The sequence below is a fragment of the Schistocerca nitens genome, chromosome 10 (assembly GCF_023898315.1).
Source record: "Schistocerca nitens isolate TAMUIC-IGC-003100 chromosome 10, iqSchNite1.1, whole genome shotgun sequence".
Lineage (NCBI taxonomy): Eukaryota > Metazoa > Arthropoda > Insecta > Orthoptera > Acrididae > Schistocerca > Schistocerca nitens.
In genome coordinates this window covers 55,807,921-55,825,002 of record NC_064623.1, presented here as the reverse complement: position 1 = coordinate 55,825,002, position 17,082 = coordinate 55,807,921, and the positions used below count along the sequence as shown (strand labels likewise).

The 17,082-nt window shown below is 40.9% G+C and overlaps 1 protein-coding gene across 1 annotated transcript in view; it reads left to right on the top strand.

Annotated features, from left to right (window-relative positions):
• LOC126209861 (mucin-17) overlaps positions 1–17,082 on the top strand; it is a 154,312-nt gene that overhangs the window by 98,731 nt on the left and 38,499 nt on the right. Inside the window, exons 13-15 of the mRNA XM_049938987.1 lie at positions 319–643; positions 8,186–8,477; positions 10,948–11,288. Of these exons, the coding sequence (XP_049794944.1) occupies positions 319–643; positions 8,186–8,477; positions 10,948–11,288 (958 nt within the window). The remainder of the gene's footprint in view (positions 1–318; positions 644–8,185; positions 8,478–10,947; positions 11,289–17,082) is intronic.

Below are 17,082 nucleotides of genomic sequence, written 5' to 3'. Positions count from 1 at the left end.
TGCTCCTGCTTGTTTTGTTTTCAGTTGAGAAAGCAATGGTGAATAAGATACTTCTCAGCTCTGAATATAAGAAGGCTCATGCATCCCTTATTACTTTTCACCTCTGTACTTATTTCAGAGATTCCAATCCTCAGATTATATTGATTATCAAGCAACAATAATGAACTTTGAACTGCTTTTTGTAGGGAAATTCTTAAGTTCACAATTTTTATACCAAACTATGCTTTTGTTGCTTTACATAGTAACAGCTGAATTCTAGTATGTATTTATGAGGGTGCCATATTTGAGCGAGCTACACATCACTCATCTCTTACACAGGATACTGCAGTATCATGACATTGAGGTGCCGTCTGGCTCGGAAAATGAAGAGGGGCCTCAGCAATCTAAGGAATCTAGCGGGCAAAATGCGCAGCAACAGTCCTCGTCGACAGGCCAGCCAAAGCCAAAGCGCAGGCGCACCAAGGCAGACAGCTCGACAACGAAGGAGACCCAGGAAACTGCACCGAAGAGTGGAGATTCGACAGCTAACAACAGTACACGATTAGATGACAGTGATGGAATCACGGATGGTACAGCCCAGCAAGGCAGTGGGGCTGTGATGATGGATTACAGCAATCTGGCCACGTTTGGAAACAACCTCACTGTAAGTGGCGACACAAATTGCAGCTTCATGTTGTCCTGATACCAGTGAGTGCTTTCCATTATGCCACTTATGGTAGATAACTATCCTGCTGAAACACAAAGTAGCAGATTGGTGTAAAATATAGAGCTGTAATAAAAAGATACACACAGACTTGTGCACACGAGATGAAAATATGAGAGTCATTCTAAAATTAAATAAGGTTTGTTTCTCCTAATAATGAAATATAACTTGTTTTACAGCATACTGTTTTTCCCATGCAGTCATTGTTCAAATTTAAAAGTTTATCTTGGCTTCCTCAAGCTTTCCAATGCCCTCTGCCTCCAAAGTTGGTGCATAGTTATCAAATTACTCACCAACGTCCTCTGTCATATCGTTGTCATTTCCAGAGGGCTTTGTGCCCAAAAAATCCTCCAATTTCAGAAAAAGATCATAACAACTTGGGGCCAAATCCTGGCTATAAGGTAAATGTTCAAAAACTTCCCATTTAAACTGTGGAAGCAAATACTTTATCAACGCAGCAGAAAGTGAGTGAATGTTGTGAAAAAACTTTCTTTTTAATGGTACACGACAGTTGGTGAAGGGTCTGACAGTAGGCCTATTTCTCTGTCAGGCATAAAGTCGATGAGTAGGAGGCACTTTCAATCTCAAAGCACAGAGGCATAATCATTTTGTGACTGATGCCACTTCGTTTACTGGCTTTTTCTTTCTAAATTTTAAAGGGGAGCCCAGGTCTCATCACCAGTAACAGTGCAATTCAAAAATTCCTGGCCTTCCTTGTCGTTCTGAGTAAGTAAAGTCAAAGTGCAATGGTGTTTTGGTCACAAAACTAAATTATTTTCAAAAGATCATTACTATTAACAATACTTTTGTGAGATTGTAATGTTGAATATGTAAGTTACCAATAATTAGACACACAACCAGCAACCCCCCACCCCTTCTGCCCCACCTCCTCCCTGTGTGCCTCGCTGAAAAAGAAAGTAGCCTTAATGCATGACACAATGTAGTGGAGTTTGACAACCTGTGGGATGAAAGTGTGAACATCATCTTCCTCACTTTGTCACCCCACTACACACATACTTAATACCGTGCATCTTATGATAAGAAAATTGAGACACATCATGTGTTTACCCTATTATAAAATGAATTTTTTCCCAAATTCAGCATTTGAAAAATACATTGTCGTCTTGTATTCACAAATTAAACTACTGCTGCTGAAGTCCATATTCTTAATTGTTTAATAGACTGATAAATGGGGTCCATCTTAGATTAACAAATAAAGCTTTGGGGTTGGCGTAAATTTACAGATGTAGCTTTCTCTATTGAGATCACATGCAGATTTATTTTGAAAAATTCAGGAAGGTAGAGTTGGGCAAAGAGAAATTAGGAACTGTGGGAATCTTTGCCACATACTTCAGTTTTTTATGGACTTCTACCATGCTTAAACCGCAGTTTAACTGAATCCATTTGTAGTCAGAATTGAATTACTTTAAAATTGCACAAATACTCAACAATAGTGTACATTTCTGCAGGATATGGTAAAAGTCTAGATAGGGGCCTGTGCCAAACTTACCTGTTTTGTGCAGCAATGTTATCAACAATTGCCATGAGGTACAATGGGAACAAAAGGGGTTGTCAGCAGCTGGTTCTATGTGGCCAATGAGAGTGCAGCAGGCATACGATATGTTTGGAAGCGAGAGACATTGTTACATTCTTATGTCAGCATAGAAGTGAAATCTACTATGTATATGGGAGCTGGGGTGGTAGAGAAACAGTTGTGTTCTCAGGTCCCACCACAACCACAACTTTGAGAAGTTGCAGCATTTTCGAAAGAAACGGCCAAATATTTGTGGCAACAGAAATATAAATTTTGCAGCTGTGCTATTGGGATGATGGTGGTGGTGATTCAGAATAGTGATAAGACAGGCGACAGCCTTAGTAAGCAAAACGGTAATGAAGGTAAACAGTATTATAAACCTTTTCTTTTTATTTGTCCTTGTATTATCAGAATATAGACACTCAATAGATGGCATAAGTTTAGAAAATAAATATATATATATATATATGTGTGCTTCTGTCTGTATATGTGTGGATGGATATGTGTGTGTTTGTGTGTGCGCGCGAGTGTATACCTGTCCTTTTTTCCCCCTAAGGTAAGTCTTTCCGCTCTCGGGATTGGAATGACTCCTTACCCTCTCCCTTAAAACCCACATCCTTTCGTCTTTCCCTCTCCTTCCCTCTTTCCTGACGAAGCAACCATTGGTTGCGAAAGCTTGAAATTTTGTGTGTGTGTTTGTGTGTTTTTTTATTGTGTCTATCTACCAGCGCTTTCCCGTTTGGTAAGTCATGGAATCTTTGTTTAAGATGATGAGACTTACCAAACGAAAGCACTGGCAGGTCGATAGACACACAAACATACACACAAAATTCAAGCTTTCACAACCAGCGGTGCTTCATCAGGAAAGAGGGAAGGAGAGGGAAAGACGAAAGGATGTGGGTTTTAAGGGAGAGGGTAAGGAGTCATTCCAATCCCGGGAGCGGAAAGACTTACCTTAGAGGGAAAAAAGGACGGGTATACACTCGCACACACACCCATATCCAACCGCACGTACACAGACACAAGCAGACATTTGTCTGATGTACTATATATATAATAATGTTAACTTTTTAGGCAGATATTTTCTCATTAAGAGAGTTTGTAATTTTGATTAGTCTGAATACGTTAAAAAAATATTTTTGTCAAGGAGCCTCTTAAAAAACGGTGTTGCCGTCTTATACTCGCGTAAATATGATACATCACATATGCTTATATGTCTCATGAAAATGTCTTCTCTGGGTTGTAGGTTGTTCATGCTATAGATCAGAAACTGCTTCATTATTAACTTCACAATAATAAGTAAACTAATTGACATCGCACCATAACACAGCAGTAACTATGTAATGGCTAATACACTGCTGCAGGACCTTCAGTGTTGTTGTTGGTGGTGGTGGTGGTGGTGGTGGTGGTGGTGGCGGCGGTGGCGGCAGTGGCCAGAGATGGAGCATTGGCAGTGTGAAGTCTTTTCATTTCCTGCCAGTTCAGGAGCAAGGAGTCCAGCAATTATGTGATCTACAGACAATAAATATAGTGTGATGATGATGATGATGATGATGATGACCCCATACTCCTTTACAGAGCGTAGGGGAGCTACGCGGGAGTCCCCGCGCCGCCTTACTAGGCAAAGGTCCTAGTGGAGGTGGTTTGCCATTGCCTTCCTCCAACCATAATGGGGATGAATGATGATGATGAAGACGACACAACAACACCCAGTCATCTCGAGGCAGGAAAAATCCCTGACCCCGCCGGGAATCGAACCCGGGACCCCATGCTCGGGAAGCGAGAACACTACCGCGAGACCACGAGCTGCAGACACTTCTTAATTTGGTAGATTTTAATTGGGAGTGCAGGTTGTGGGTGAACAAAGTATCGCAATGGGGAAGGAGTAGTGCAGAGAAAGCGTATTTTGTAACAAGTGTGTATAGTTTGCTTTCTTTGCTGAGAAGGAGTGTAGGTAATACTCGTGATGCATTGAAAATTGTTTTATCATTCTATAAAGAAACTGGTTATAATAAGCCGTACCAATTGTGTCATTGACTCGTTAGTTTGTTGTTTAATAAACAAAAGCTAAATGTCATTTATATTTCACCATTTTAGAAACAAGTGTTTGAAGAAAATTCTTTTTCTATGATCAGGTAGACATCAGGTATTACCTAATATCTGGTAGTTCTTGGGGAACAGTGTTCTCAGAAAGATTGGGAACCTCTACTCTAGGTAGAATAATTTTTTTCTGAATGTTTCTTTGGCGGGTAGGTTCCATATAGATCTGTGCAAAGGAGAGGCTGAAAGTTGGAGAAAATCTCATAAACAAAACACTGATACATATTTAAAAAGGAAGAGAGATGCTAATGTCCTTTCCTCAGATCATATCATAGATTTTATTGTAGCTACACATCATCAAATAGAAATAGTTAACACTCGATCAGATGTATAGTTGTGTCCATAAATAGCTGTGAAGGTTGTGCAAGGGTTTTTTATTCTCCCATTTACCCATATTGTTAACAAAATTCTGTGAACATGTTGCTTCCTTTTCTTTCAGATTGAGACCTGAAAGCCCACTCACTTCGACATTATGTACCCTGTCCTCCTCCTCCTCTAATAAATACATTGCCAGAGTATTCAACTTCAGTCTTTCGGAATCAAATTACATTGTCTCCTTTGTGCTGTGGGTCTTTTGTGCATGTTTTTGTGGTCTTCAGTCTGAAGACTTGTTTGATGCAACTCTGGTGTATTCTGTGCAAGCCTCTTCATCTCTGCATGAGTACCGTGGTCCACACGACATAAGCTTGCTTACTGTATCTGGTCTGTCTTCCTCTATAATTTTTACCATCACACTTCCGTCCATTACCAAACCGACTTTCCTTTTTGCCTTCTCAACCAATACTTTCTTTCAGATGAAAAGGATAAATTGCTGCTCACCACACAGAGTAGATGTTGAGACACAGAAGGCACATTGAAGGAGGTTTTTAGACATCTAAGTTATTGGACAAAAAAGTCAGTGCCTGCCAGTAACCCAAGGCCTCCTCTTTGTGTTGAGTAGCAATCTATCCTTTTCACATTGTCATTATTTCATTGTGTATTGTTTGATACCTTCTTTTAGTTATTTTGTGACAAAAAGCTCTTGTCTCCACAATTCAGTGAAGCCCTTCCCCATTAGTTTCCCGATCTACTCATTCAGTTGACAGCATTCTTCTTCGCTACCATGTTTCAAAAGCTTTTGTTCGCTTCTCATCTGAATTCACTTGTGTATGAGGCTACACTACAAAAAAATACTTCGTGAAAAGATTTCCTAACAGCTAAATTTCTGTTGAATGTCATCAGATTTTTCTTATGTGGTAAAGCTTTTCTTGTTATTGTGAATGTGCATTTAATATCATGTTTACTTTTATTTACTTCTTACTGTCAATAAATTTAATGACGTTAACCCTTCAAACCAGTAGCTTTTGTGATAGCTCCTTGCTGACTGGTGGTTGTTTACACAGCATTCTGTTATAGGCATGCAGCGTGTTATTTAAATTACTCTAACACAAAAGGTAGTTGTTAAAAATTAATGTTTCTTCCAGAAATTGTTAACAATCATCAATTACTGCATTTAAAACACACACAATCACTTAAAATGAACTTGGTGTAGTATACTCTTAGAAACAGAATACTGAGTTGGTCTTCTCTTGTGATTTTTCCACAGTTCTGTTAAGAGCTGCAGCCTGGAATTTTGTAAGTGCATATTTCTTTGCCGCTCTGAAATATTTAGTAGCATTCTAAATATTTCCGTCTACCACTTTAAATGTGTTTGTTCTTTCAACGAGAACTATTTGTACTGCACAATTTCTTCTGTTTTGCTCACTTCCTGGCAAAGATTGCCCATCAGCACAGATACGCCTCACTTAACTAACAAAGTAGTGTTGCTCATGGCAGAGGACCAAATTTACCAGTGAGACAGCAGCTGGCAAGTACAGTAATGCGCTCTCTCTCTCTCTCTCTCTCTCTCTCTCTCTCTCTGTAACTGTCCCCAAGTAGTAGGTTCAGTGACAGTTTTATTTCCTTATAACAGGAAGCTAACTTGAAAAATAATTTAATTGTAGTTCGTTTTTCACAGCTATCATAAAATATAGTCAAGTTTTTCACTAGTTATAAATACATTTCCTTCTTCTATGTTACTGCTCAACAAAGTTAATTTACATATCCCTATACCCTACTAACAAAACTTCTCCCAATAAGACAAGAAAAAAAAAAAAACAATTGACAGTGTTGTTGTGGTTTTCAGTCCTGAGACTGCAAGCTGCTTCATCTCCCAGTACCTACTACAGCCTACATCCTTTTAATCTGCTTAGTGTATTCATCTCTTGGTCTCCCTCTTCGATTTTTACCCTCCACACTGCCCTCCAATACTAAATTGGTGATCCCTCGATGCCTCAGAACATGTCCTACCAACAGATCACTTCTTCTAGTCAAGTTGTGCCACAAACTCCTCTTCTCCCCAATCCTATTCAATACCTCCTCATTAATTATGTGATCTACCCATCTAATCTTCAGCATTCTTCTGTAGCACCACATTTAGAAAGCTTCTGTTCTCGTCTTGTCTACACTATTTATCGTCCATGTTTCACTTCCATACATGGCTACACTCCATACAAATACTTTCAGAAACGTCTTCCTGACATTTAAATCTATACTCGATGTTAACAAATTTCTCTTCTTCAGAAACGCTTTCCTTGCCATTGCCAGTCTACATTTTATATCCTCTCTACTTCAACCATCATCAGTTATTTTGCTCCCCAAATAGCAAAACTCTTATACTACTTTAAGTGTCTCACTTCCTAATCTAATTCCCTCAGCGTCATGCGACTTAATTCGACTACATTCCATTATCCTTGTTTTGCTTTTGTTGATGTCGGAACACGTGAGGCAATACCGACCATACGACTTATCTTTGAAAATAGATTAAGGAAAGGCAAACCTACGTTTCTAGCATTTGTAGACTTAGAGAAAGCTTTTGACAATGTTGGCTTGAATGCTCTCTTTCAGATTCTGAAGGTGGCAGGGGTAACATACAGGGAGCGAAAGGCTATTTACAATTTGTACAGAAAGCAGTTATATGAGTTGAGGGGCACGAAAGGGGAGCAGTGGTTGGGAAGGGAGTGAGACAGGGTTGTAGCCTCTCCCCGATGTTATTCAGTCTGTATATTGAGCAAGCAGTAAAGGAACAAAAGAACAGTTCGGAGTAGGTATTAAAATCCACGGAGGTGAAATAAAAACTTTGAGGTTCGCCGATGACATTGTAATTCAGTCAGAGACAGCAAAGGACTTGGAAGAACAGTTGAACGGAATGGACAGTGTCTTGAAAGGAGGGTATAAATTATTGTTAAAAAAAGAAAGGTGTCCATGCAGTGCCATGGAATTCATCCTCTCAGTGTCTTTGGCCTGCACTGCAGGCACGACAGTAGTGCTGACTCACCTCAGATAAAATAAGTAAATAATAAGTAAGAACTAAATCTCTGTGAAGGAAAAATTAAACACATTAAATAAAAATTCCATGAAGACACTGTATCTATAAACTTTACGGTAAACTTACAAATCATAGCTAAATGTAACATTACAAGTGATAGGACCAGTGATAGGGGTATAAATGTCCGTGTCAATTTTGTGACAATATACGAGTACTTCACCAGATTATCACCAGGCACTCGCAGCTGTTGAGTACATACTGACGTTCCCGGCTTGAAGCATTAATAGTAGGCCACTGTCCCGGTTCGCCGGGACAGTCTCTATAATCACTTTCGTTTTTGTGCTATTAGGTAACACCACTGAATGCTTGAAACTAAAATGTGACTGTGCTTAACCATGTGACAAAGTTAGTTCCTACATCAGTCAGGACCACAGTTTGTATTGCCAAGTAATGCTGCATTTCTCATTTAAAAAATATTCAAGGGAGACAAATATTTTTTTAGGTCACCCCCATACCTGCGTCTACCGGGCCAGTCGGTGGGAGACGACAGTCCTCCGGTGCGAGTAGCAGCCACCACACCGGCGATGAGGACCAGCCGCCACCTGTCCAGGCCAGCTTCGAGTTCCACGGTGCGGGCGGTGCACCACGGGGAGGTGGGGAGTGGGAGCAGTGCACTGCATCCCTGCAGTTCACGGCTGACACCAAGCGCCTTTTCCAGACGCTCCAGCGGCCCTACGGCTCGCACTCCAGTTTCATGCGCCACCTGCTACTCTTGGAGAAATACTGGCGACAAGGTGACCGTCGACAATTGCTATATTTGTTTTTATTCCTCTCAGGCGTCCAAACGGATGCAGTTGATATTTTGACAGTGCACCCGCCATCTTCAGGTAATACCTATAGATTGAGCGAGCGTCTGTGCCAAAGCACTACTCCTTTATACTCTATTCAGTCATCGTCCCTTTATTCACTACCTGGTCACATGTTGTGTTGGGTGGAGTGATAGGGGGACAAGACCACAGAATGCCTTGCATGAAACGCAGTCGCTTAGTGCTTCTACCGTCTTTGCTACATCACACTTCCTTCATATAAAATCATTTATACAAAATCAAACAGCGAAAAATCCAGTATCGAATAATGACAATATTATGAAAAGGATAGATAGCTTCTCACCATACAGTGGAGATGTTGAGTCACAGGTAGACCACTAAATTAGTAAGTAGGCCGAAAGCTTACTGATTTAGCAGTCTCTTTGTTGTGCCTATCTGTGACTCAGTGTCGCCACTGTATGGCGAGAAGCACCTGCTTCAAACTTCTCTTTCTCTCCTTCCCCCTGCCCTGCCCTCCCCCAATCCCTTCACTGTCCAGCCACCTGCATGCCAGATAGAGTGGTGGTGGGAAGAGATGTGGTTGCTGAGTGCCGAGTGTGAACCCATCTCTCAGTGCTTCTGCTGCCCTCTTTGTGCACAGCAGTCACTCTGTCAATGCTGAGTGTTGGGTCCCACAATTTACTGAGAGAGAAGCTACTGTATCTGTTGATCTTGCTGTCAGCCTGTTGTATGAGGTCTGTTCAAAAAATTACAGAACATTCATAACTTCCTGCCAATGACATGTTGGAGCAAAATATGGTTGGCATTCCTGCACACACCTGTGTTTAATGTGTAACTGCTGAAAATTTAATTGTTGGTGTCTGTTAGTTATTGTTCAATGCTGTATTGAGTAGAATGCTGAGTCATGCAGTTCGTGTATTTCGAGATGGAAGAGTTAGAAGAACAGTGTGTCAGCATTAAATATTTTGTGAAACTCAAGAAAATGTTTATAGGGGCACACCAAATGACACAGGAAACGTGTGGTGACGAGTGTTACGAATGGTTCACACAGTTTAAAAATGATTAGACGGACATAAAAGATGACCCTCGTTCAGGACGGCCTTTGACATCTACCGAAGATGCTCATTTCAGGAACGTCAGTGAAATTTTGCGTGCAAATTGAAGACTGACTGTCAGAGAGATTACAGAAGAACGTAGTATTTCAGTTGGATCACGTCATGAAATCCTGACACAGCATCTTGGAATACATTGTGTTGCCGCCAAGTTCATCCCACGATTCGTGAGTCAAGAGAAGAAAGACCTTCAACTAGCAGTCTATGAAGAACTTCCGGGTTGCACAGATGAGAATGTAATGTTCCTTAAGAGATTCGTCCAGTGATGAAATGTGGGTCTACGGTTAAGATGTTGAGACCAAGGTTCAGTCTTCACAGTGGGTCGGGAAAGGGTCTCCAAGACCAAAAAAAGCTCATCCGGTTAGGTCAGATTTCAAAGCCATACTGATAGTTTTCTTTGACTTTGAGGAACATGTTGTGACCCCTGCGAGAAAATGTGAGAAGGAAACAGCCTGAAATGTGGCAAGACAATTCATGGCTCTTGCATCACAATTATGCACCTGCATATTCATCCCTGTTGGTGCGTGACTATTGAACAAAAAACAAAATCACTGTGCTGCCTCATCCTCTGTACTTTCCAGACCTTACCCCTATGGGCTCTTCCACAGGCTGTGTTCTCAGTTCCATCTCTAACCAGACAAATATTTGTGACAACACAAGGTAAGTTTCGCAGCTGCCTTCTGAGGATGGTGGTGATGATGATTACAAATAGTGACGCCACCAACATACACATAGACTAAGATCAGTGAGGATACTTATTGTCCACTATATAGTTTGCTGTACCTTTTGGCACCAGCTTGTATGAATAATTGTGGTTAATAGCAAGGTGTGTGTTTTGAGAATGGGCTTGTCAGCGTGAAACTGCTAACCACTACAGCTGAATCAGTGCAATTGAGACAGACGAAATTAAAAAATTATCCAGTTTCCTCAGTTGTGGCCCTACCATTCCGTGGCAGCATGCCTCGAATAAGCAAGTGATACCACAGACGGCAGGATAAGTAAACAAACAAAGGCAATGAAGATAAAAAATTAATGTTAACAATTATTTTTGTTTATTTTATTTCTCCATGTATTATCAGAATGGGAGACAGCCAATAAATGGCATAAGTTTAGAATAGGTGTAATATTTTTAGGCAGTTCTCTTACATCAATAAAAGTTCATAATTTTGATTAGAAAGAATATGTTAAAAAATAATTTTTTTGTGAGGGAGTGTCTTGAAAAAGATGGTTGTCTTATTTTCAGGGTGATCTTACTCTCTGACAAATACAGTATATTCATACACACCTGTGAAATATCTTGCTGATCACAGTGTTGTTTTTTGCAGGTGATCTGGTTCTGTCGCCGCGCGCTTCTCATCGAGCAGCTACATACGTGTCCAGCGTCCAACATCGTCTCCGTGCCTTCGACTACAATCCTCTTCAGAATAACAGTCGTCCCCAGCAAAAGCCCTTGACATCGTCGCCTAGTGCTTCCGATGCGGCTCGCAGAGGGATGGTAACGGAAACCAACTCAGTCTCGGTTATACCAGTGGGAGTGTCCGGTGAACCAGAGCCCCACGTCTTAGAGTTACCACTCCGTTCACCACCTGCCACAGCCAGTCCATTAGCTGTCCAGGGACAGCACATAGTCAGTCGATCCCCCGGCACCAACGGCGGTATGCGCAAGGTAATTGCTTCTTCTTTGATCGTATTATGACATGTAGTTTTGTTGTACAGTAGTTATAGACCTTAGTCTGTACATTGAGCTAGCAACAAAGGGTGCCAGGAAGAAATTTGGGAAGGCAGTTAAAGCTTAGGGAGAAGAAATAAAACTTTGAGGTTTTCCAACAGCACAGTAATTCTGTCAGAATGCAGAGGATTTGGAACAGCATATGATTTCAACAAGTAGAGTCTTGAAAAGAGATAATACGATGGAAAAAAATGTAAAATTGGGGTAATGGAATGTACTCAAAACAAATTAAGCAGTGCTGGGGGGAGGGGGGGGGGGGAGATTAGAGACACGGTACACGAGTTTTGCTATGCAGACTATCGGTAGCAAAAATAATTTCTGAAAAAAGACACACTTATTCATATCAATTTGAATTTAAGTGATAAGAAGTTTATTGTGAAAAATTTGTTTGGAGTTGCGCCTCATATGGAAGTTTAATGTGAATGATAAGCAATTCAGACAAGAACAAAATAGAAGATTTTGAACTATTGTCCAGACTACAACCCAAAAGTCTCAGCTTCGATTCACAGTCAAGACTAGTGTTTTTTATTTGTCACTTAGCCTTTCCTTTATCTCTGGCAGTGTTTATCAGTGTTAAATATGTCAAGTTGCTCTTTGCTTCAGAGTTCTCATTTACTGTAGTTCCCTTTAAATAGCTTGGTAAGTCAGATAATGGAAAGGGCATATCAGCTACAAAAGGACAGCGTCTAATAAAGCACTATTGTGCTAAATAAGTGTTTGGGTTAATGGCAGCTTTACCTTAAAAATGACTTTTCAGATGTTTAGGCCGATAGTAGATGTATACTAGGTAAAATTATCTGTCAGGATGCTGCCTCCTCTTTTCTCTAAACTTCATGTTAAACTCAACAAACTGCTGTTGTATAGATAATTTATTACAGCTCATCAGTCTGTATGGAAAAAAAACTATAATTGTTTGGATCGGCATTAATCATGTGTTAGAATTGGCTGTGAAAGGTTAGCACTGAGCATCAGTTGCAGCAATATCTTCATGGCAGACCAATAATTTGCACTGAAAATTCTAGGCAGTGGGGTTAAAGAATTCAGTTGAGACAGAACTCAGAAGGAACAACCTGTGCTTTCTACATGGAGAGCTGGTGATGCTGAGAGAACCAGAAACATAAGTTTCTCACTACAAACAACACTAATTTCTTCTCACTTAAGTAGTGACTTCCTTTATTGCAGCATTTAGCAAATTCATGACAAAAGGCAACAGAGTTAATTTCAATATAAATGGAACAGAAGTAGTTAACCAGTATGGTGAAGTTACACCTACGGTGAAAAATGGAAAGGGGAATGTTCAAGTTCGATGCTGCCAAATACGTAGATGATGAGATAGTACAGTTGTCATGTAAAAGCACAAAAAGAAGTAATAATTTTGACTTTCAGTTTTAGTGGTGGTTGTAAATATTTCCCCTGAATTTTTTTTCTCTAAGGCCCTCAAAGAATATTCTTGTGTGGAATATCCCCCGTGAAATCTGGAATACAATTTCAAATTTCTCAGGTTTCACCGTGATAAGCATTCTGTTGATTTTTTTAAAATTAAGATTAAATCTTGAGGAGGAAAGGATGGTAGTCCCTTTTGCATGTAATGATTTCCAGGAATCTTGTACAGCTGAATCCAAACATTATTTCTTTTTCGTCCTTGATTAGCATTCCATGAATTTGTGGAAGATGGCTGACAGCTGTTCAGAACTATACAACCTGTGGATAGTGTCAGACCAAGTATGGCAATGTATGCAGCACACTTACTGTCAGACAAAGGAAAAGCGGGAGAATTTAACACCATAACTGTTGAATTGCTCGTAACTTCACAAAAACAAAGAAACACCTTTGTCTCCGTCAAACAGCTGTTCATACAGTTTTGACAGCAATGTTTCATTCTTTTCCCATTTTATACCAGGTCCTTGTTGGATACTGTATTCCTGGTATATGTTGAAGTATATCATCATTACGTACTAGTTGCAACTACTTTTCCTGGCAACCAATACAGTTACCATTTCCTGAAAATTTTTGATTAATGTTCTAACCCCTTGCCGATTTGAAATGGGGGTGTCTGGAAGTCTGACAACAAGCTGACCTTTTACTTTCTTTTCTTGTTCACCATGCCACAGAGTGTACGTTCAGTGAGGAGTATTCATTGTTCTAAAGTTACCAACATTGGTAGAATGTTCTAAAAAATTCAGCAATATACAATTAATACAGGTGAGGTATATGTTTCTTCTTCTCTGAAGAAAACCACACACTGCATGTTGTACCACCATACATGAGACCTTCAGCGGTGGTGATCCAGATTGCTGTACACACCAGTACCTCTAATACCCAGTGGCATGTCCTCTTGCATTGATGCGTGCCTGTATTCGTCGTGGCATACTATACACAAATTCATCGGGCACTGTTGGTCCAGATTGTCCCACTCCTCAGCAGTGATTCGGCGTAGATCCCTCAGAGTTGTTGGTGGGTCACGTGGGCCATAAACAGCCCTTTTCAATCTGTCCCAGGCATGTTTGATAAGTTTCATGTCTGGAGAACATGCTGGCCACTTGAGTCGAGCGATGTCGTTATCCTGAAGGAAGTCGTTCACAAGATGTTCACGGTGGGGGTGTGACTTGTCATCCATGAAGACCAATACCTCTCCCATATGGTTGCACTATTGGTCGGAGGATGGCATTCACGTATCGTGCAGATATTACGGCACCTTCCATGACCACCAGCGGTGTATGTCGTCGCCACATCATGCCACCCCAAAACAGCAGGGAACATCCACCTTGCTGCACTCGCTGGACAGCATGTGAAGGCGTTCAGCCTGACCTGGTTGCCTCCTAACACGTCTATGACGATTGTCTGGTTGGAGGCATATGCGACACTCATTGGTGAAGAGAACATGATGCCCATCTGTACTGCACTGCATGGTGTTGTGGTTGCAAAGATAGATCTCGCCATGGACATCGGAAGTAAAGTTGTGCATCAGCGTCATGCAGCCTATTGTGCACAGTTTGAGTCATAACAAGACGTCCTGTGGCTGCACGAAAAGCATTACTCAACATGGTGGCGTTGCTGTCAGGGTTCCTCCGAGCAATAATCCATAGGTAGCGGTCATCCATTGCAGTAGTAGCCTTTAGGCGGCCTGAGCGAGGCATGTCATCAACAGTTCCTGTCTCTCTGTATCTCCTCCATGTCTGAACAACATGGCTTTGCTTCACTCTGAGACGCCTGGACACTTCCCTTGGTGAGAGCCCTTCCTGGCACAAAGTAATAATGCGAATGCAATCGAACAACGATATTGACCATCTAGGCATGGTTGAACTTACAGACAACATGAGCCATGTACCTCTTTCCTGGTGAAATGATGAACTGATCAGCTGTTGGACCCTCTCCATCTAATAGGCGCTGCTCGTGCATGGTTGTTTAGATCTCTGAATAATCAAAGGATCTGTGTCTGTGATACAATATCCACGTCTATCTTCAGGAGTTCTGGGAACTGGGATGATGCAAAACTTTTTTTTAAATGTGTGTTGTATTAACATCACATATTGCCTATTTGTGTGCATTTCATGATCTGCATATTTTAGGAAGAGAATTTAGTTTGTGGGTCATTAAGTGAGAATGGAGGGATGGCCAAGAATTCTGCACATCTGTGCACTCTTCCCCCACTATCACACCATGCTGTCTGATGGGGAGGGGTGCAACTGTGAACGGCTTGAAGTGGCTTGGTTTCATATTTCAATGCTCAACACCACAAAACTATAAAGAAAACGAATTTTCGGTATTATTTAATTAGTTGTGGTGTACTGGAGATATAATAAAGTTTTCATCTGGTACCAACTGTCACCATATGGGCAGATACAGACAGTTTTGCACATTTTCATTACTAAGGTAATCATGACTTATTTAATTTAATAATAAAAATAACCTTCCACACAAACATGTGGATGGAAATAAAGTATCACATTTTCAACCTCATTATGGGGAGGTGGAAACTCTTATCAAGGAAAACTGTCCTAGACAGTTTCCAGGTAAAAGAATTTGCAGATTGATCAGTTTCATTTGCACATGTGCAGGAGCACTTTCAAATGAAACAGCAAATGGTCTCGAAAACAGCTGAAAAACAGATGGAAAAGTTGTCAGTGACTGCAAAAGTTTAGAAAATTCTTTCAGTGCCACAATTAATTCTTTAAAATTCACATTTTATTTAAGACTGATGTTCTTTGTCCCCCCCCCCCTTCTCTCTCTCTCTCTCTCTCTCTCTCTCTCTCTCTCTCTCTCTATCGTTTCATTTTTTCCCTGACAATCCCATTTTCTTTTTAAATTTCAAATCAGAAATTAATTTTTCCTTACTTTGCATTGTCTTACTGCACACAGTGTGCAGTGAAGTCCACTTAAAATGCAAGGTCTACGGTCTGTTCCCTATATTGTAATTTCCATTCCTGCTTCGCTTCTTCCTACATAAATTCAGCTGGTTTTAAATCGAAAAATCAATCCAGGTGTTCCCCTGTACTTGACCAATGTACTCTGCAGTAATATGCAGGGTGAATCACTTAAAACATGCACTGCATATGTTGTAGAAATGGAAATTGCTACTAATGTGCAGCTTTCAGACTGTAATGGTAGTCAGGGGCTCGTGTTGTTAGGAAATAAACAGACTGTAATAATAATAATAATAATAATAATAATAATAATAATAATAAGTGTGTTTTTTGTGCAAACATATACTTTTTAATGGAGCATCTTGTAACTGGAATCCAACACTACCAGGCAGTGCAGGCCAGTTGCTCGATGGCATTGATGGTGAGTCATCAAAAACTACAGAAGGATAACAATGAAGATGACAACAGCAGCTATGGATGGATACGGCAGAATTTGCAAGTCCAAGGAACCAAACAATGATGGATTCGATGTAGGATATAGAATGCAGTCAGAACACAACTGACTTCTGAGCAGCCCCTGTGCTGCTGGCTTTATAGGCCCCCGTGAGTGCCGAGAGGCTGGCGTGGCGTGCGTGGCCCACGCACAGCACTGTGGCAGTGACAGCAGCATTCACAGATTATAGGGGTGCCACCTAGTGGCTATCATCTACATCCATGCCTTCTTCCGGGTTGTTCAAATTGTCAGACCGGGTCAACAGAGAATGATGCCTGTTGACATTAACAAACTAAAAGTAGGATACATTAGAATGTTAGCAGTGTTTCTTGCAGAATTCTTGTGCACGTTGTTTACGAGGTGTTGTATTTTGAAAACGTTTCACACCAGCACTTGTGTGCACCATTCAACCTGTGTAGTTGCTGGCTATGATGTTGTTACATTTGCTTACAGTGTCCCTGTGTGTCCCTTGAGTGCATTGTGACTTGCTACTCAGTTAGTGTGTTACATTCCGAGCAGTAGGTCGTGAGTGGACGATGGGAATTACCATCACAGAAAAAGCCAACCTGCTCATGGTCTATGGAGAGTTTAGGAAGAATGCAGTTTGTTCATGTACAGTGTATGCAGCAAGATATCCCAATAGACATCAACATTAAATTATGAGAATCGTGTAAACTTGTGTACATGGGCATTAAGACAGTATACTCCAGATGTATCGCGTACCTTGTTTAATGATGAAGCCACATTTACCAATCACAGCCAGGTAAACTACGAAAACATGCATTATTGGTCTGCTGACAATCCCCATTGCCTTCGTCAAGTGGAATGTCTGTGCCCATGGCGTGTGGGATTGTGAACAACAAGCACATAGGCC